The sequence below is a fragment of the Bos grunniens genome, chromosome X (assembly GCF_055505025.1).
Source record: "Bos grunniens cultivar Pamir isolate PY7600 chromosome X, Bosgru_T2T1.0, whole genome shotgun sequence".
NCBI classification, from domain to species: Eukaryota; Metazoa; Chordata; class Mammalia; order Artiodactyla; family Bovidae; genus Bos; species Bos grunniens.
Genome location: NC_141194.1, coordinates 45297236 through 45318517, shown reverse-complemented (window position 1 = coordinate 45318517; position 21282 = coordinate 45297236). Strand labels below are relative to the sequence as shown.

Sequence of the window (21282 nt, the reverse complement as noted above, 5' to 3'; positions counted from 1 at the left end):
ATGATTTCCTTTAGGATTGACTGCCTTGATCTACTTGCCATCCAAGACACTCTCAAGTTGTCTTCTCCAGCATCAAAACTCAAAAGCATCAATTCTTCAGTGCTCAGCCTTTCTTTTGGTCCAACTCTCATATCCATACAGGACTAATGGAAAAAAACATAGCCTTCACTATAAGAAATTTGTTGGCAAAGTGATGTCTTTGCTTTTTAATACCCTCTTTAGATTTTTCATAGCTTTATTGCCAAGGAACAGGAGTTTTCAAATTCGTGGCTGCAGTCAACGTCTGCTGTGATTTTGGAGCCCAAGAAAATAAAATCTACCACTGTTTCCAATTTTCCCCCATCTATTTGCCATGAAGTGCAAGATGGGTCCAGATGCCATGACCTTACTATATTGAATATTGAGTTTTAAGCCAGCTTTTCACTCTCCTCTTTCACCCTGATCAGGAGGCTCTTTAGTTCTTTTAGTTCACTCTTATTACCATCAGAGTGAAATCATCTGCATATCTGAGGTTGCTGATATTTCTTCTGGCAATCTTGATTCCAGCTTGTGATTCATCCAGCCTGGCATTTCACATGATGTACTCTGCATATAAGTTAAATAAGCAGGGTCACAAGCCTTTCCCGATTTTGAAAGTCCATTGTTCCGTGTCTGGTTCTAAGTGTTGCTCTTGACCTGCATACAGGTTTCTAAGGAGGCAGGTAATGTGGTCTGGTATTGCCACCCTTTTAAGTATTTTCTACAGTTTTTTTTTTTTTTTTTGGGGCGGGGGGTGTGATCCTCACAGTTGAAGGCTTTAACATAGTCAGTGAAGCAGAGGTTGATGTTTTCCTGGAATTCCTTTGCTTTTTATATGATTCAATAGATGTTGGCAATGTGATCTCTGGTTTCTCTGCCTTTTCTAAATCCAGCTTGTACTTTCAAAATTTCTTGGTTCACCTACTGATGAAGCCTAGCCTGAAGGATTTTGAGCATTACCTTGCTAGCATGTGAAATGAGAGCAATTGTACAGAGGTTAGAACATCCTTTGGCACTGTCCTTCTTTGGCATTGGAATGAAAACCTTTTCCAGTCCCGCAGCCAATGCTGAGTTTTCCAAATTTGCTGACATATTGAGTGCAGCACTTTAACAGCATCATCTATTGGGATTTGAAATAGCTCAGCTGGAATTTCATCACCTGCATTAGCTTTGTTCATAGTAATGTTTTCTGAGGCCCACTTGACTTCACACTCTAGGATGTCTTGCTCTAAGAGAGTGATCTTATCATCATGGTTATCTGAGTCACTAAGACCATTTTTGTCTAGTTCTTCTGTGTATTCTTGACACCTCTTCTTAATCTCATCTGCTTCTGTTAGGTCCTTGCCTTTTCTGTCCTTTACTGTGTCCATCTTTGCATGAAATTTTCCCTTGGTATCTCTAATTTCCTTGAAGAGATCTCTAGTCTTTCCCATTCTATTGTTTTCCTCTATTTCTTTGCATTGTTCACTTAGGAAGGCTTGCTTTCCCTTTCTCTCTTGCCTTTCACTTCTCTTTTTTTTCCCCAGCTATTTGTAATGCTTCCTCAGACAACAATTTTGCCTTCCTGCATTTCTTCCACCTTGGGATGGTTTTGGTCACTGCCTTCTATACAATGTTACAAACCTCTGTCCATAGTTCTTCAGGCACTCTACCAGATCTACTCCTTTCAATCTATTTGTCACCTCCATACCTGAATGGTCTAATGGATTGCCCTACTTTCTTCAATTTAATCCTGAACTTTGCAATATGGAGTGCATATTGCACTGGAGCCACAGCCAGCTCCAGATCTTATTTTTCCTGACTCTATTGAGCTTCTCCATGTTTGGCTGTCAAGAATATAATCAATCTGAATTCGGTATTGACCATGTGCTGATGTCCATGTGTAGAATCATCTCTTGTGTTGTTGGAAGAGGGTGTTTGCTATGACCAGTGTGTTCTCTTGGCAAAACTCTGCTAGCCTTTGCCCTGCTTCATTTTGTACTCCAAGCCCAAATTTTCCCTGTTACTCAGGTATCTCTTGACTTCCTACTTTTTCATTCCAATCCTCTATGATTAAAAGGACATCTTTTTTGGTTGTTAGTTCTATAAGGTCTTGTAGGTCTTCGTAGAACTGTTTTATTTCATCTTCTTTGATATTAGTGATTGAGGCATAGACTTGGATTACTGTAATGTTGAATGGTTTGCTTTGGAAACCAACTGAGATTATTCTGCTGCTTTTTAGAATGCCCCCAAATACTGTAGTTCAGATTATTTGGTTGACTATGAGAGCAACTCCATTTCTTCTAATGGAATCTTGGCCACAGTAATAGATATAATGGTCATCTGAGTTAAATTTGCCTATTCCCATCCATTTTCATTCACTGATTCCTAAAATGTCACTGTTCACATTTGCCATCTCCTGTTTGACCATGTCCAAGTTGCCTTGATTCATGAACCTAACATTCCAAGTTCTTATGCAGTACTGTTCCTTACAGCATCAGAATTCACTTTCACCACCAGACACATCCACCACACAACACCATCATTTCCACTTTGGCCCAGCCTCTTCATTCTTTTTGGAGCTATTTCTCTGCTCTTCCCCGGTAACATAATGGACACCTACTGACCTGGGGGGCTTATCTACTGGTGTCATATATTCTTGACTTTTCATACTGTCCATGGGGTTCTCAAAGCAAGAATACTGAAGTGGTTTGCCATTCCCTTCTCCAGTGGACCATGTTTTGTCAGAACTCTCCACCATGACCCATCCATCTTGGGTTGTCCTGCACAGCATGGCTCATAGCTTCTTCGAGTTACATGAGGCTGTGATCCATGTGATCATTTTGGTTAGCTTTCTGTGACAGTGGTTTGTGGGGAACTCACAAATTCACCTTCCTGCTGCAGGGAGAGCTCCAACAGCTGCAGCTACACTGCCCACCTTCAGAAGCCAGACTAGAAGTGTATATCTCCACAAAACCTGGTTCTCAATGATTTCTACCAAGTGAGAGCACCTGCTTGGATCCCCAGTGGTAAAAACTTCCCGTGTGGCAGCCCTAGAGAGTTTCTCCTTTTGTTAGTGAGCAAGTTTCAGATTTCACATTTGTGTCTCATCATTGCGTGCCTGGTGGTTAAGAGAGCCAAGGCAGCAGGTCCAACAGCCTTTAAAGGATAAACCTACTATTCATATTCAGTTCCTCCTGTACAAGTTGTCATGGTGCTTGGAATAGGAAGCCACCCCAGTCCTGTGTGAGAACAGAAGGCTATGGGTTAATGTGTCTTGTGTGACTTCTGAACAGAAGAGGTGAATATGCTTTATACATTGGAAGTACTAGGAAGAGAGTTCAATCTTCCAAGGATGAGCAACTATAACAGTATCCCCCCCGCCTCTGGATTTAGTGGTATCTTATTCTATCCATGAATATGGATGCACCAAAAGAATAAAGTTTTTTTTTTCTTTTAAATTAAATTGTCTCTCCTTCCCAGTATAAGATGCCAGTTCAGTCACTAAAGAATGGATAATTTGTCATTTAAGAATGGCAAAATTATAGGTCATTTCCCCTCATCAATTTTTGTCCATTTTTGAGCCTAAAGGCAAGCTAGAAAAGTGCAGTTAAAGTACTCAAGTTGCCAACACTGGCAAAAACATGCACTTTGTTAGCACACAGGCATCTTTTGCCCTGCTCCTCCATGGACAGTGTTCTGATGAGTATGGCTTTAAATGAAATCCAAGTATCTTCTCTCCCTGTTTAGCTCAGGTACTAAATCAGGTACTAATCAAAAAAGTAGAGCTACATTTCAGGTATAAACTAGTCTATTCCTGAGTAGAACATGTGCTATTCACACTCATGGTGTAAGAGGCAATCTCAGCATGCACCTAGTCTCTTCTTGCAGGTAGAACAGGCAAGCCCTGGGTAGGCCTAGAATGCAGAGGTCACAGTGTCTCTGCCCTAGCCCCATGACACCCACTTTGTGCCAGAGCCTGGGTTTTGCAGCAAAACTCATTTCAGGCCAAGCAGCCCTGGGTCCAACAAGAATTATAAGCTGTCTATTATAACTCTTTAAATGGCCAGTCCTGCTGCTTCAATCATTAATTCACCAGAGAAACAGTATGATGATAGAGTGGGTGCCTATTTTCAGTTCAGTTCAGTTGCTCGGTCGTGTCCAACTCTTTGCCTATTTTAGACAGCGTATTCAAAAGCAGAGACATCACTTTGCTGACAAAGGTCTGGACTGTTAAAGCTATGGTTTTTCAAGTAGTCATGTACGGATGTGAGAATTGGACCACCAAGAAGACTGAGTGCCAAAGATTCGATGCTTTCAAACTGTGGTGAAGGAGAAGCCTCTTGAGAGTCCCTTGGATAACAAGGAGACCAAACCAGTCAATCTTAAAGGAAATCAGCCCTGAATATTCATTGGAAGGACTGATGCTGAGGCTGAAGCTTTAATACTTTGGCCACCTGATGCAAAGAGCTGACTCACTGGAAAAGACTGATGCTGGGAAAGATTGAGGGCAGGAGGAGAAGGGGGCCACAGAGGATGAGATGGTTAGATAACATCACTGACTCAATAGACATGAATTTGTGCAAACTCCAGGAAATGGTGAAGGACAGGAAAGCCTGGTGCACTACAGTCCATGGGTTTGCAAAGTTGGACATGATTTAGTGACTGGAAAACAACAGGGTGCCTATGATTCGTGTAGCAAAGTAACAATAGAAGGGACACCCCTAAACTGATAAAGGATATGAAACCAATTATTAATGTATTGCCTCCCTGTTCTAATTTCACCCTTTAAGATAAGTTCTCTGATAATGGATGGATTACTTTAAGAATCTCTCTTTCAGAGTGATCATGATGTTCTCTTTTCTCAGGTAGAAGACACTGGATGGACACTGAAGGAGGAAGTAGCTCTCCTGTGACTTCTGTCAGAAGTGTGAGTGTAACGATAGCCTAGGTGTTCTGCTCCAAGCATGGGCCCAGAAAAACTGTCCTCATCAATTGTGCAGAAACAGTATGGCCTGGTTAGCTCTCTGTGGGCCTCTTTATAGGGATATCTTGTGCTCCAAGCCACCTACCCACTGATTCCCCCTACTTGATTGCACTCATTCCTCACCTTACCCCACCACTAGGTTTATCTCCTGCACTTATCCAAAGGCTGCGACCCTCACAACATCGAGGCCCTCCTGATCCTATGTATAGGACATTGCTAGTTCCAGGCCTCCAACTCCACCAGGTCCCTTGTTCCTACTACATGTCCACATGCTGGCCATGAGCTGTGACTTTCCCACACTGATGTTCTCCAGAGGATACCTTCCTGTTTACTCTGCCACTGTAGACCAGCTCTGGTTCCGCAGACTGGCTCTGGCACTGGTAAATTAGCAAACTTCTCTGCCATCCAGTAGGTTCTGCTACACCTTCTCCAATGAGCTGTTATCTCTAGCCTTGGGGAGGAACCCCCATTCCAAGTTTGTCTTTCTTTGGGCATGCTTCTTAAACCCAGGATACCATATAGAGTTTTCCTATATCCTATATATCCTACATGTGTCATATTTAATAATTCTTTATGTTTAAACATTATGTTTAATTTTCTCCTGTCCACTGTGTATTTTCCATCTCCTGATTGGATCCAGGTTGCTACAGAACACAACACCTACAACAAATACCATTCTTGGAATTACTAAAAGCTTTCTTTTGAGAGTTTCATCAAGTAAGAATGTCCACTATTACCCAGAAAGTATAGTAGGTGGGAAAAGAAGGAACAAAGTGCTTGGAAAGGAAGACGTGAAACTGGCACTATTTGCAGGTGATATAATTCTGTACACTAAATTCTACAGGTATTTACAGACAAATTGGTGGAATCAATAAAAGAGTCTAGGTGGCTGTTTATAGGATAAAATATTAACATTCAGAAGTCAATTTTATTCTATTTACCAGCAATACATTTACAAAATGAAAATTTCAAAGGCAGTATTTGTAAAATATGAAGTACCTAGGATAAAATGCTCTCTTATGGGAAAAATGAAATATTATTGGGACATATTAATGAAGTTTTTATTAAAAGGAAAGGCACACCATATCCATTCAATAACATTCTATATTATAGACAAGAAATCAAATCTAAAAGTGCAATGCAGTCCTAATTAGAACCCTAAATGGGGTTTTGGTTGAATTTTTTCTGATGAATTGATATTTGAAAAGGATTCAAGAGAGGCAAAAAAAAATAACCTAGACATTCTTGAAGAACAAGGTAGAATTGAGTGGCCTTATCCAAATATCAGAATTGGCTGTAGAACTGTAGGGATTAATTTGTGGTATTTTAAGTAGACAGATAAATAGAGCCATGGTACTTAATAGAGAATACACAAACTAGCCCATACATAGGTAGATGTTTGATTTATGACACATGCAGAACTGCAAATCAGTTGGAAAAGGGCAGACTTTTCAATAAGTGGTTCACTGAAACAATCAGATATCCACATTAAAAAATCCACATCACTTGTAGGTGGATTATGACCTAACTGTGAGAGGCAAAACCATAAATATTTCAGAAGACAATATAGAGAATAGTTTTATGGCCCAAGGGCAGGGACAGATTTCTTGAAACAGAAAAACACTAGCCATAAGGAAAAGAATGATAAATTTTGACTATGCTATCATTAAGTATGTTATATAATTAAGCATGTCTTAATTAAAGTCTGTTCACAAAGCACAGCACAGAAGAGAAAATACAAACAACAAAACGAAAGATTATTTTAGCCACACATATAACCACCAATGGATTGATATTTAAAACACATAAATAACTCACTGTATAAGTAAAAACAGGATGGGAAATAGAATAGAAAAATGGTGAAAGAGTTGAACACGAACAGGCTTTTCATAGGAGAGAATGTCCAAAATGTTCATAAACGTAAGAATGTGCAAAAATTTAATAGTAGAGGAAAACAAGTAAATTAAATTCTGGCAATATTTGGTGTAGATGAAGATATGCAGGCAGAGGAACTCTCTATGTTGCTACTGGGACTGTAAGTTGGTACAACCACTACAGAAAACAATTTGGCACCATGTAGAAAAGCTGGAGATATGCATACTCTATGGGCCAGTGATTCTCTTCTTGCTTGTATACCCAAGAGACTTTTAAACATGAGTCCCATGAAAAATGCCCAAGAAGGTTCATTGCACCATTGTTCATGATTAAAAGCTAAAAACAGCCCCAGTGTTCATCCAGTGTAAAATGATACAATCATATCACAATTACTTTGCTAAAATCATGCATTGGAATGCTAGTCAATGATGGAGACAAAAGGTCTAAGTCTACTAGGCACAAGATGGACAAGTCTCTCAAATAAATATGATATAGAATGAAAGAAGCAGGCCATAAAAGGGAGCATGCAGTATTATTCCACCGACACAACTTCAAATAAACTGTATTGCTTAGGAATGCATACAAAAGTTGTAAAGTCATGTTTATAAAAAAATATTTTAGAAATGATCATCATAAAGTCAAGATAATGGCTATATCCATAGGGGAGAGTGTGGGTTGTGATTGGGAGGAATACCAGTGGCTGTATTCTGGAAGGCTGGCAATGTTCTATTTCTTGACCTTGGTCCTGGTTACGTGTGTTTGTTTTTACAAGGGGCTTCCCTGGCATTATCTAAACCTGGCAGATACGTTATATGCACTTCTCTGTGCCTCAGATTTGAAAAAATAAGTGCTTTCTCCAAAAAACGTAATAGAAAAAAAAAATGTGTGATGTAGAACTTTTGATGAGGTTTGAACTCTTATGGATGAATCTTTTAATCAAGAGAGCAGTAAGTGTCCATTATCATTAGAAGAGGCAAAAGAAGGGATTGTTTAAACTGTCATTTAGTCACTAAAAATGCCTGACTCTTTTGGGACCCCATGGATTATAGCTGGCCAGGCTCCTCTGTCCATGGGATTTCTCTGGCAAGAGTACTGGAGAGGGTTGCCATTTCCTTCTCCAGGGAATCTTCTTGACCCAGGGATGGACCCGTGTCTACTGCACTGGTAGGAGGATTCTTTACCACTAAGCCACCAGGGAAGCCCATTTAAACTGTAGGTATCCCATAATCTAGTTAGCACTTGAAACCTTTCTCTTGCCAGATAATTCACCCTATATTTATATCAATTCCCAACTCACTGATGACTGACAAATTGGAGGATCATCATCAACATTAATAAGATCATTAGGCATCACAGGCCAAATACATTACAGTAAGACTAGGCCACCACACTTAAATGCAAGCAGGCACACCGAGGCTACTGGGCAGGCAAAAGGCATCTGTGCCTTTTTCTCAGGACAGTCCACTACAGTAACTTAGGGTTTAACCTTATCACATTTCACCAGTACTGCTGTCCAGAGACCTCCACGTACTGGAGAATCTAGAGTAAGCTGAGGAATGTCCTCATCATGCTGTGACATTGGACATGAAATTTGCCATGGTATACCCAAAGCTGGACGGAGAAGGCAATGGCACCCCACTCCAGTACTCTTGCCTGGAAAATCCTATGGACCGAGGAGCCTGGTAGGCTGTAGTCCAAGGGGTCGCTGAGGGTCGGACACGACTGAGCCACTTCACTTTCACTTTTCACTTTCATGCATTGGAGAAGGAAATGGCAACCCACTCCAGTGTTCTTGCCTGGAGAATCCCAGGGATGGGGCAGCCTGGTGGGCTGCCGTATATGGGGTCACACAGAGTCGGACATGACTGGGGTGACTTAGCAGCAGCACCCAAAGCTGGAAGATCGAAGAGTTGGTTTAGGTTGTGCACCTTATAGGGAGAACCCAGGAGGAGGTTTGGTCTTCCAGATTTCAATATAAACTACTTCATCCTCCAGGCCTTGCATTTCTAGGCTCAACAGTGCTAATCTGCTTTGACCCCACCTCTTACTCATTATACTCTCTGCAATAGCAGGACGAAAAATTTAACTATGGGACAAATTTTCCTGAGGACATTGCTCAAGACAGTTCTGAATATGGAAGTCTCCAGGAAAATTTTTAAAAAGCCATCATTTTCCATAGTGTATTCTCTCAGGAATTTTCTGTCACCTATCAATCCAGCCAGCCAGCCATCCAATACACAGTGTTTAACACATGGTAAGTGCTAACTACCATGCTTAGCACTGGGAGGGACTGGGGTGTATGTGTTTATTTTGGTACATACTGTGAGGTTCCGGTTTATGTTGCCATTTAGTAGATAGATACCTAAGGTATTCATTTCAGCACTTTTTACTGAAGTGAACTGCCATTTCCCTTGTATCTCTGAAAACCTCCTTGATTTCCTACTAATATTAACAGTGGAACTTATTTATGTATACGAGGCTCTGCCCCTGGGCGTTTTATTCTGTTCTAGAGACCCTGTACAAGAATATTTAAATCACGGTGGCGTTAAACACGTTTTAATATCTGATAGGGCCAGTTTCTGCGCAGTGCACATTTTTTTTTCTCTTTCAGGAACGTGTTCGGGCCCGCGGCAGGGGGCGGGATCGCGCCTCCTCCGCGGCTCTGGTTCCAGTGGAGCTTCACGGACGCAGAGATGGAAATCCCGAGGCTGCTCCCGGCTCGCGGGATGCGACAAACCGGCGGGGCTGGCAGCCCCGAGGGCAGCGGCCGGATCCGCGGAGGTCCTGACCTGCGGGCCAGTCAGGCCCCGGCGCGCCGCCTCCTGCTGCTCCGGGGCCCCCAAGATGGCGGGCCCGGGAGGCGGCGTGAGGAGGCCAGCGCGGCTTCTTCTTGCCCAGGCCCAGGCCCAGGCCCGAGCCCGTTGGCGCTGAGGCCCGATCACGCTAGCAGCTGTGGCAGCGGCGGCGGGAGCGGCGGCGATGACTTCTTCCTGGTGCTGCTGGACCCGGTGGGTGGAGACGTAGATACCGCGGGCGCTGGCCAGGCCACAGGGCCCGTGTGGAGGGAGGAAGCCGGGCTGGGCCCAAGGCTCCTGGGGGGCGAAAGCGGCGCGAACCCCGAGGGCCGCCCTGCGCTGGGCCCCAGCTGCCTGTCGGCTATCCCCGCTCCAGTCCCGGCCCTGGCCCCGATCCCCGCTTCAGGCCTGGGCCCTGCCGCGGCCTTCGCAGGCACAGTCGCCATTCACAACCAAAACCTGCTGTTGCGCTTGGAGAACGGCGTCCTCACCCTAGCCACGCCCCCACCGCAGCCCGGGGGTCTGATCGTCCCGCAAGCTGGGATCCCGCACGCTGCGCAGCCTGGAGACTGTCCCGAGCTGCCGCCCGACCTCCTGCTGGCGGAGCGGGCAGAACCTGCGCCTGCCCCAGCTCCCAAGGAGGAGGAGGAGGGCCCGGCGGCTGTTGAGAGCCCCCGCGGGCCGCCAGGCCCAGGCCAGGGCGTGTTGCTGTACCTGTGTCCTGAGGTGCAGTGCGGACAAACCTTTGCAAAGAAGCACCAGCTGAAGGTGCACCTGCTGACACACAGCAGCAGCCAGGGCCAGCGGCCCTTCAAGTGCCCCCTGGGTGGTTGTGGGTGGACCTTCACCACCTCCTACAAGCTCAAGAGGCATCTGCAGTCACACGACAAACTGAGGCCCTTCGGCTGCCCAGCAGAGGGCTGTGGCAAGAGCTTCACCACCGTGTATAACCTCAAAGCACACATGAAGGGCCACGAGCAGGAGAACTCATTCAAATGTGAGGTGTGTGAGGAGACCTTCCCCACACAGGCCAAACTCAGCGCCCACCAGCGCAGCCACTTCGAGCCTGAGAGGCCCTACCAGTGTGCGTTTTCCAGCTGCAAGAAGACATTTATCACAGTGAGTGCCCTGTTTTCCCATAACCGCGCCCACTTCAGGGAACAGGAACTCTTTTCCTGTTCCTTTCCTGGCTGCAGTAAACAGTATGACAAGGCTTGTAGGCTGAAAATTCACCTTCGGAGCCACACTGGTGAGAGACCGTTCCTTTGTGACTTTGAGGGCTGTGGCTGGAACTTCACTAGCATGTCCAAACTCCTAAGGCACAAACGGAAGCACGATGATGACCGGAGGTTCATGTGCCCGGTGGAAGGGTGTGGGAAATCTTTCACAAGGGCTGAACATCTGAAAGGCCACAGCATAACCCACCTGGGCACGAAGCCTTTTGTGTGCCCGGTGGAAGGTTGCTGTGCCAGGTTCTCTGCTCGCAGTAGTCTCTACATTCACTCCAAGAAACACTTGCAGGATGTGGACACTTGGAAAAGCCGATGCCCAGTCGCCACTTGTAATAAACTCTTCACATCCAAGCACAGCATGAAGACCCACATGGCCAAAAGGCACAACCTGCGCCAGGATCTCTTAGCTCAGCTGGAAGCTGCAAATTCTCTTACACCCAGCAGTGAACTTACCAGCCAGGGGCAGAGTGACCTCAGTGATGCTGAGCTTGTGTCTCTCTTCTCTGATGTGCCTGGTAATAATAGTTCTGCTGCAGTACTGGACACGGCATTGGTGAACTCTGGGATCTTGACTATTGATGTGGCTTCTGTGAACTCAACTCTGGCAGGAAACCTCCCTGCTAATAATAATAATTCCTTAGGGCAGGCAGTGGACCCTCAGGCCTTGATGGCCACCAGTGACCTTCCTCAAAGTTTGGATACCTCACTCTTCTTTGGAACGACAGCAGCAGGTTTTCAGCAGGGTCCCTTAGATATGGATGATGTCTCAAGTCTAAGTGCGGGGCCGTTGGCATCTCTGAGCTCTTTGGCTTTGAAAAACTCGAGTCAAGAGCCCCAAGCTTTGATCCCTAGCAGTAAGCTAACAGTAGACACAGATGCTCTGACTCCTTCAAGCACCCTTTGTGAAAACAGTGTCTCAGAACTACTGCCACCAACCAAAACGGAATGGAATGTACATCCTGACTCTGACTTCTTTGCACAGGAGGAAGAAACCCAGTTTGGATTCTCCAATCCAGCAGGAAACCATGGGTCTCAGAAAGAAACAGATCTTATCACAGTGACTGGCAGCTCATTTTTGGTATGAACTAAATTCTGTTCATTCCTGCCACATGGCTTACTTTTATTGATGACACTCAATTTTGAGAATATTCTGGCCTGAATGCTTAAATACAGTCATTTCTTATAGGTCTGAAGGAGAACAGAGCCCTGGGCTGCAAGTTTGGAGATTTAAATCCTGATCTTGGGTCTGGAACTTGCGGGTTGTGTGACCTTGAACAAGTCACTTATCCTATCTGAGCCTTAATTTCCTTATTTATGAGATGAGGTGGTTTGAATAGATTGTTTCTAAGGTCTTTTCAACTCTATGATTCCTTGATAATAAGCTTCTTTCCTTGAGAAAAATTAGAACATTTTTTCAGTGATGTTGCATGTGCTTTTTTCAAACATGCATAATATACACATAATATAATGAACATTCATATACATGACACCCAACTTCAGCTATTATCAATTCATGAATATTCTTTTTTTATCTAATCTCCATTCATACCCTCTTCCAGTATTATTTTGAAATAAATACAAGGTATCACATAATTTCGACCATAAATATGCAATATATAGTTCTGAAAAGCATGGGCTCTTTTGAAAAAATCTTCAGTTCCATTGTCATACTTAAAGTTAGCAGTAATTCCTTAATACTGTCAACATTCCAGCTTATAATTGTCTCATAAATGCTATTTGTTGTTAACATTTAAACAGTTAGAATCTGAGTAAGCCTCTTAAGTGTCTTTTTAATCTGTATATTACCCTATTGTCTCTTTGCATTTAATTCACTGAAGAAAAGTTATTTCACATGTAGAGCTTACCAGTCTTAAGTCTTGGTGATTATATCCACGTGGTGTCACATTCCTCTACACTCTATTTCCTTAATTTGGTGTTTGGATCTAGAGACTTGGTCAGAATAGAGGGGCCATGAATGTTTCATGTGTTGTGTTCTTTTAGCATGTGGCACAGAATGTCTAGTTTTCTCTTGGATATTTGCAGCTTCCAGTGATAGTGCATTAATTCATAATTACCTTGCTTCTGATATCATGATTTGTTCTTGTAGAGTTACTATTAGTGGAGGAATAAATGCTGCTGAAGGCATATGTAAAAATTCATTAGAAATATATTCAATGACAAAATATTTTCTTGAAGATAGAACTAACAAGGAGAAAAGGTAACAAAAAATGTGTTGACTCTGCTCACCATTTATCTTCCTCGTCTCTTTTGATGATGAGGTTTGTTTTTATAGAAATTGCCAGCCAGGACTTTGACATGAAACAGCATGTGCATGCTTACTCATTCATGTCCGACTCTGAGATGTCATGGACTGTAGCCCACCAGTCTCCTCTGTCCATGGGATTTTCCATGGCAAGAATACTGGATTGGGTAACCATTGTCTTCTCCGGGTTATCTTCCTGACCCCGGTCTCGAACCTGGGTCTCCTATATTGCAGGCAGTTTCTTTACCATATGAGCCACTAGGGAAGCCTGAGATGAAACAGACCCAGGGTCAAATTCATGTTGAATAAGTGGCCTTGAATAAATTAGTTTCACTAAGCTTCAGTTTCCTAGCTGTCAAATGATCATAGCAGTGCACATACATAGCTAACACACCTGAGACTTTTAATCCTTTCCAGTTTTTAATAGGTAAGGAAAAAATATTACATCTTTGGCTTATCTTGTTGAATTTATACAATCCTTTCACGCTCTCAATCCTCCTTACTATAAGGAAGAAATTGGGATAATTTGATCCTGTTCCTGTCTAGACAATAAGGTTTGTGAGAATTAGGGTGAAGCAGGATGGGGAAATCTCTTTATTTCCTCCACTGTATTGTTTCCTCCCTGCCAGGAATTTCTGTGGCTAATGCCAGAAGTGGAAACATTACTCACAGGTATATCTGCATCCCTATTCATTAGACCAATCTGTCACCATCTTTGATATCTTTCAGAGTTAGACTTTGCTGTACCTCCAAAGTCACTTGTGCATGAAGCTGATAATGGAGCAGAGAAAGATTCCTGCTCTCTGTGGTTTGGAGAGCTCATTGCATTTTCCCAGAGTTGAAAGGAAAGGTTGAAGCTGAATATTGTGTAAAATTTCTGTCTTACATGAGTATGGCATTTTTAATTTTGTGGAATATCTTCACAACCCTGTGTGGTGGTTTTGGCAAAGTTGGCTGTGACTCATGGCATTTTAGCAAATGCACATTCCAAATGGACTTTGGCTAGTGACTGACAGTTCTATATATAGCTTAAAACAAAGAAGATAAATTCTTTTCACCTCTCCCTTCCCACTCATCCAACTTTCATGATTTATTACTGTGTCATAACTAGCTGCCGTTTTCCACTTTAATTGGTTTCTGTTACTTTCTGTTTACTTTCTCGCCCGTCCTTGTATGTGCATTCCAGCCCTTGCCATGCCTTACTTTTTATTTTTTAATGGATAGATCTCTTCTTGCTACTGTTCCTCAGATCTCCTCATAGACATTTTCTTCACTGGTAACATTTGCTGAGTGTACACTGCAGTTGTGTGTATAGTAAGAAGTTATTTTCTGAGCTTAAATAATCCTGTGTGTATATATATGACTCAGATGATATAAGACATTATTTTCTATATTGTGCAGACAAGAAATGGATTTCTGTTTCATTATTTCCATTTTTAAGAAGTTTTTGCCAAGGAGTTCAGTTAAAACTCTATTTGCTGTAGTGTACTAGCCCAGTAGTGTTTGCATGTGAATGTCTATGGATGACATTTATTGTAGCGCTTTGGAAGTGCACCAAAAAATTGTCACTTTGAAATGTTTATGTACTGTGTGTAAGGGAGTATACACACACATCCACATAAATATATTTTTAAAGTGGTTTTATTCATTTAGTGATAAAAGTAGACATACTTTTGTAAATCAGAGAAGTGCTCAGAATTTCATTGTGTCTACTCAGTGTTTTCTCTTTTTGCTTTAGAAATATTTGTATTCATAAAGCACATTTAAAAATATTGTAATTCATTAAGGACTCTTAAATTGACCACTATATTGCATATCTGGCAGTTAACGTGCGTCGAGGATTGGAATGAACACACAAGTAGCAAACATCAAATAAATTACTTACACATGAAGATAATTTATACTGTGATTTCTTTTTTTGAATTCCTTAAATCAAGTTCCATCCAATAAAAAAATCATTATACTTTTTCCTACTCATTGAATTTTCAAAGGACAGATGTTAACTTTTCTCATGGGTTCACAGGATTTCATTGAACAAATTCATTCAAATAATTCCCTTTCAACTCCATTTTCTAAAAAAATGGTGGACCTTTTTATACTTTAAAGGTATGAAGTTAAATTTCTGTTGTTGATGGTTTAAAATTGCCATCACTTCTTTTAAATAATTGTACACATTTTAATTTAATCCTATTTCCTTTCTGCTTCTCCTCCATTTGGTTTATTAAAAAAATCTTGCCAATTGGAAGCATAATAATATAATGGCTTAAAACAGGTTTATTTCTGGGTACTCTGTTGATCACATTGATCATGTTAAAAATATATTGGCATTGGCATTTTTATCAAGTAATGTAACGAATATAACAGTGCTGAATAGCAGGAGTTAATTATGAGTAAAGTATGAAATTTATTTGTCTCTTCATGTTCTTATCCAGGAGGCATATGAGAAGGCAATTTATTAACTGGAGGTACCACTGTATTTATTTCAAGTTAATAAATACTTATTAAGCATCATTGTGCAAAATACAACGTAACATATTAAAGGTTCTATAAGAAGAGTAATATTCAACTCTGACATTTACAAAGATTACAGTTGATGGGAGACAGAAAAAGATTAAATGGAGAAGAGAAACAGGAAAAGTTTAATTTGGTACCAAAATGACTGACGGGGGGGAAAAAAAAACGGTAAGAATAATGAGTTTATTCTGAACACAGATGAGAGCCAGTGAATGTGTTTAAATACTGGAGTCAGATCATGAAAATGATATCTAGAGTGTTAATATAATGGAAGTGTACAATATGGATTAGATGGTGCATGCGTGCACGCTAGGTTGCTCTAGTCATGTCCAACTCTGTGTGACCCTATGATCTGGAGCCCACCAGGCTCCTCTGTCAATGGGATTTTCCAGGTGAGAATACTAGAGTGGGTTGCCATACCCTCCTCCAGGGGATCTTACCGACCCAGGGATCGAACCCGCATCTCTTATGCCTCCTGCATTGGCAGGTAGGTTCTTTATCACTAGTGACACCTGAGAAGCCTGAATTAGATGGTAGAGACTGGAATAGAAAACCAGTGAGAAAGCTTTTGCAGCAGCGCAGGTGTTCTATGATGAAACATGAACCCTGGACTAGATGCTGTCAGTGGGAAATGACAAGAAGGAACAGATATTAGGGAGATAGCTATCATCATAGCAAATTAGAAATAACTCAAGTTTCCTTGGGGACTGTAATAATCATTTTCACTTAACAGTGAAGTAAGTAAGAAAGTCTTTTTTGGAAATGAGTGTGTTAAGATGGTGTTTAGCTAAATGATAATTTTAAAATAATTGTTATTCCTGCATAAGCTATCCACATTGTGCTTTATCTGCTTTCTAAACAGCAACTGAGGGCCACTTCCTCTTTCTTAGTTCCCTCAGGCATTCTTAGAACTACCTATACAATTCTGATCCTTTTATTTCCCTTTCAATTATGAGAGGCCTCTTCGCCTTGTCTTGAGTGAGACACTGAACAACGTGGTTACTAGTTTACATGGCTATTGAGCACTTGAAATGGGCCTAGTGTGAATGTAAGACTGAATTTTTAATTAAATTTAATTTAAATTGAATCTGAAACAGTTGAAAATATTTTCTGTTAAACACAACTTTACTGTTTTAGTAGGATTAAATTTCACTTTAATTATTGAAACTTTAACATCCAAATTGAGATGTACTGTAAAATACAAACATAATTTTGAGGACTTAGTGCACAAAAATATTTCATAGTATTTTTTATTGATTACACATTGAATAATATTTGAATATTTTTCAGTTTTATTGAGGTATAACTGACAGTAAAATTGTAAAATATTTAAAATGTACATTATGGTGGTTTGATATTTGTATACATTGTGAGATGTGTTAACTAACTAGATCCTATTCCTAGGGTCTAGTTAGTTAATACATCCATCAAGTTACATATTTATTCATTTTTGAGGGGTGAGAACATTATATTTTAAATATATTTGCTTAAAGTAATATAACAGTAAAATTAATCCTAATCGTTTTTTACTTTTAAAAATGTGGCTATGGAAAAATTTTAAGTTATGCATTATAACAATTAAAATGTTTTAAAAATTAAAAGCTACAGCTATTACTCTTATTAAGTTTCTATTGGAAAGCACCAATCTGGATGTAACATTACCTCTCCAGACTACTCTGCATCAAAATGAGTTATTCAGTCTCTGCTGTGCATTGAGTATGTTTTCTACTACTGTGCTTAAGGTTTAGTAGTTATTCTATATTTAGGGTAAAATGATTTAAGTATTGTCACAGACTCTGTCACAAGTTGGTGAATTGTTACTATGAATTTGAGCAATTCTTCATGAAAATTTTATTTACTGGAGTGAGTTTTACCTGCATTTGTCTCAGTTGGAGCAGGCCAGTAGTAGAATCGTCAAAATCCAACATCACTGGATCTTTGTGAGATTGGCTTGTAGCTCCTTAGCCAGAGTTACATCTATCACTAGAGAAAATTGAGAGGCAAGTGGTGGCATAAGAACATAGTCATGAGAACCCCTATCATAGTCTTTCCATTTTATAATTGCTTTATACACTAAAAGACATAACCATAAAAAGAGTGGAAGAAAAACTGAAAAATTAAAGAAGGAGCATGAATTAGGAATTAGGCTGTATTTAATGGTAAATTTGATTTACCTACATTGTCCTAGATTGTGAACTAAATTTCATTCTTTTTAATTACTAACATTTAAAACCACATAAAACCCTTTTGTCAGTTTTTCTAAAGAAAGAAGCCTAACAGTATTTTAAAAGAAAGCATACAGTGATCTAAAAGCACCAACAGTCTCTGACCCTTAATACCATCCTTTATACATATTAAAAAGCAGAGACATTACTTTGCCAACAAAGGTCTGTCTAGTCAAGGCTATGGTATTTCCAGTGGTCATGTATGGATGTGAGACTTGGACTGTGAAGAAGACTGAGTGCCAAAGAATTGATACTTTTGAACTGTGGTGTTGAAGACTCTTGAGAGTCCCTTGGGCTGCAAGGAGATTCAACCAGTCCATCCTAAAGGAGATCAGTCCTGGGTGTTCATTGGAAGGACTGATGCTGAAGCTGAAACTCCAATACTTTGGCCACCTCATGCAAAGAGTTGACTCATTGGAAAAGACCCTGATGCTGGGAGGGATTGGGGGCAGGAGGAGGAGGGGATGACAGAGGATGAGATGGCTGCATGGCATCACCAACTCAAGGGACATGAGTTTGAGTAGACTCCGGGAGTTGGTGATGGACAGGGAGTCTGGCGTGCTGTGATTCATGGCATCACGAAGAGTCGGACACAACTGAACAACTGAACTGAACTGAACTGAACTGATACATATTTACCAAAGTGCATGCTAGGACACTTAAATTGTGTCTGACTCTTTGTGACCGTGTGAACTGTAGCCCGCTGGATTCCTCTATCCATGGGATTCTACAGGCAAGAATACTGGAGTGGGTTGCCATGCCCTCCTCCAGGGAATCTTCTCGACCCAGGGTCTGAACCCATGTCTCCTGCAGCTCCTGCATTGCAGGCAGATTCTTTACCACTGAGCCACCAGGGAAATCCATTTACCAAGGTACCAATCAGCAGTTATGTATTGAGTATGTAATACGTGAAACACCCTGAGGTATTATACCTAAGTATGCTTCACTGCTGCTGCTGCTGCTAAGTCACTTCAGTTGTGTCTGACTCTGTGCGACCCCAGAGATGGCAGCCCACCAGGCTCCCCCATCCCTGAGATTCTCCAGGCAAGAACACTGGAGTGGGTTGCCATTTCCTTCTCCAATGCATGAAAGTGAAAAGTGAAAGTGAAGTCACTCAGTCATGTCTGACTCCTAGCGACCCCATGGACTGCAGCCTACCAGGCTCCTCCATCCATGGGATTTTCCACACAAGAGTACTGATGCTTCACTAATCCATTAATAAATATTTTACCTCTTAAGTACCTCTTATGTGACAAGTATTGTCCTTATGTTCAAAGACATGATCTAGATGGGAAATTATTAAAATCAATAAATAACAGAATTCTAAAGAGGTACCTTATAGATTTTACCAGAGTAAGATGTATCATTTTAAATGGATGTACTAGAAGTGATTCTAGAGAATTTATACATTTAAAAAATTTTATTTATTTTTAATTGATGGATAATTGCTTTATAATACTGTGTTGATTTCTGCCATACATCAATGTGAATCAGCCATAGATATCCATATGTCCCCTCCTTCTTGACTCTTTCCCACCTCCACCATCCCAACCCTCTAGGTTGTTACAGAGCCATGGTTTAAGTTCCCTAAGTGAAACAGAAAGTTCCCATTGGATATCTATTTTACGTATGGTAGTGTATATGTTCAGAGAAGGCAATGGCACCCCACTCCAGTACTCTTGCCTGGAAAATCCTATGGATGGAGGAGCCTGGTAGGCTGCAGTCCATGGGGTCGCTGAAGGTCGGACACGACTGAGCGACTTCAGTTTCACTTTTCACTTTCATGCATTGGAGAGGGAAATGGCAACCCACTCTGGTCCCATCACTTCATGGGAAATAGATGGGGAAACAGTGGAAACAGTGCCAGACTTCATTTTTGGGAGTTCCAAAATCACTGCAGATGGTGATTGCAGCCATGAAATTAAAAGACGCTTACTCCTTGGAAGGAAAGTTATGACCAACCTAGATAGCATATTCAAAAGCAGAGACATTACTTTTCCAACAAAGGTCCGTCTAGTCAAGGCTATGGTTTTTCCTGTGGTCATGTGTGGATGTGAGAGTTGGACTGTGAAGAAAGCTTAGAGCTGAAGAATTGATGCTTTTGAACTGTGGTGTTGGAGAAGACTCTTGAGAGTCCCTTGGGCTGCAAGGAGATCCAACCAGTCCATCCTAAAGGAGATCAGTCCTGGGTGTTCATTGGAAGGAATGATGCTAAATCTGAAACTCCAGTATTTTGGCCACCTCATGTGAAGAGTTGACTCATTGGAAAAGACTCTGATGCTGGGAGGGATTGGGGGCAGGAGGAGAAGGGGACGACAGAGGATGAGATGACTGGATGGCATCACTGACTTGATGGACTTGAGTTTGACTGAACTCTGGGAGTTGGTGATGGACAGGGAGGCCTGGCATGCTGTGATTCATGGGGTTGCAAAGAGTCTGAGACAACTGAGCAACTGAACTGAACTGAATATTCCATTGTGTACATGTAATACAGCTTCTTTATCCATTCAGTTCATCTGTCAGTGGACATCTAGGTTGCTTCCATGTCCTAGTTCTTGTACATAGTACTGCAGTGAACACTGGGGTGCTGCTGCTGCTAAGTCACTTCAGTCGTGTCCGACTCTGTGTAACCCCATAGACGGCAGCCCACAAGGCTCCCCCATCCCTGGGATTCTCCAGGCAAGAACACTGGAGTGGGTTGCCATTTCCTTCTCCAGTGCATAAAAGTGAAAAGTGAAAGTGAAGTCACTCAGTCATGTCCGACTCTTCGTGACCCCATGGACTGCAGCCCACCAGGCTCCTTCATCCATGGGATTTTCTAGGCAAGAGTACTGGAGTGGGGTGCCATTGCCTTCTCCAGAACACTGGGGTATGTGTGTGTTTTTCAATTTTGGTTTCCTCAGGGTATATGCCTAGTAGTGGAATTACTGGGTCATATGGTAGTTTTATTCCTAATTATTTAAGGAATCTCCATACTGTCATCCATAGTGGCTGTATTAATTTAAATTCCCACCAACTGCATGAGGGTTCCCTTTTCTCCACATCTTCTTTTGCATTTATTTTTTTGTGGATTTTTTGATGATGGTCATTCTGACCAGTATGTGGTGGTATCTAATTGTAGTTTTGATTTGCATTTCTCTAATAATAAGTGATGTTGAGCATCTTTTCATATGATTACTAGTGATCTGTATGTCTTCTTTGGAGAAATGTCTGTTTAGGTCTTTTGCCCACTTTGTGATTGGGTTGTTTTATCTGGTATTGAGTTGTATGAGCCACTTATATATTTTGGAGATTAATTCTTTGTCAGTTATTTAATTTGCTATTATTTTCTTCCATTCTGAGAGTTTTATTTTCACCTTTTTTATAGTTTCCTTTGCTTTGCAAAAACTTTTAG

General features: G+C 41.5%; 1 protein-coding gene across 7 annotated transcripts in view; it reads left to right on the top strand.

The window, feature by feature from the left end:
- The first annotated feature begins 9155 nt into the window (after window positions 1-9155).
- LOC147340248 (zinc finger X-linked protein ZXDB-like) overlaps window positions 9156-21282 on the top strand; it is a 150395-nt gene continuing 138268 nt past the window's right edge. For 6 of the 7 annotated variants that reach the window (XR_015159909.1, XM_086390054.1, XM_086390055.1 and 3 more), the window contains exon 1: window positions 9156-11964. Coding sequence is in view for 6 of the 7 variants with exons in the window: in XM_086390054.1 (XP_086246180.1) it covers window positions 9553-11964 (2412 nt within the window). In the remaining variant the exon portion in view is untranslated. Of the gene's footprint in view, window positions 15047-21282 lie in introns of those variants that run through there. The other variant, XM_086390058.1, reaches the window with a different exon arrangement.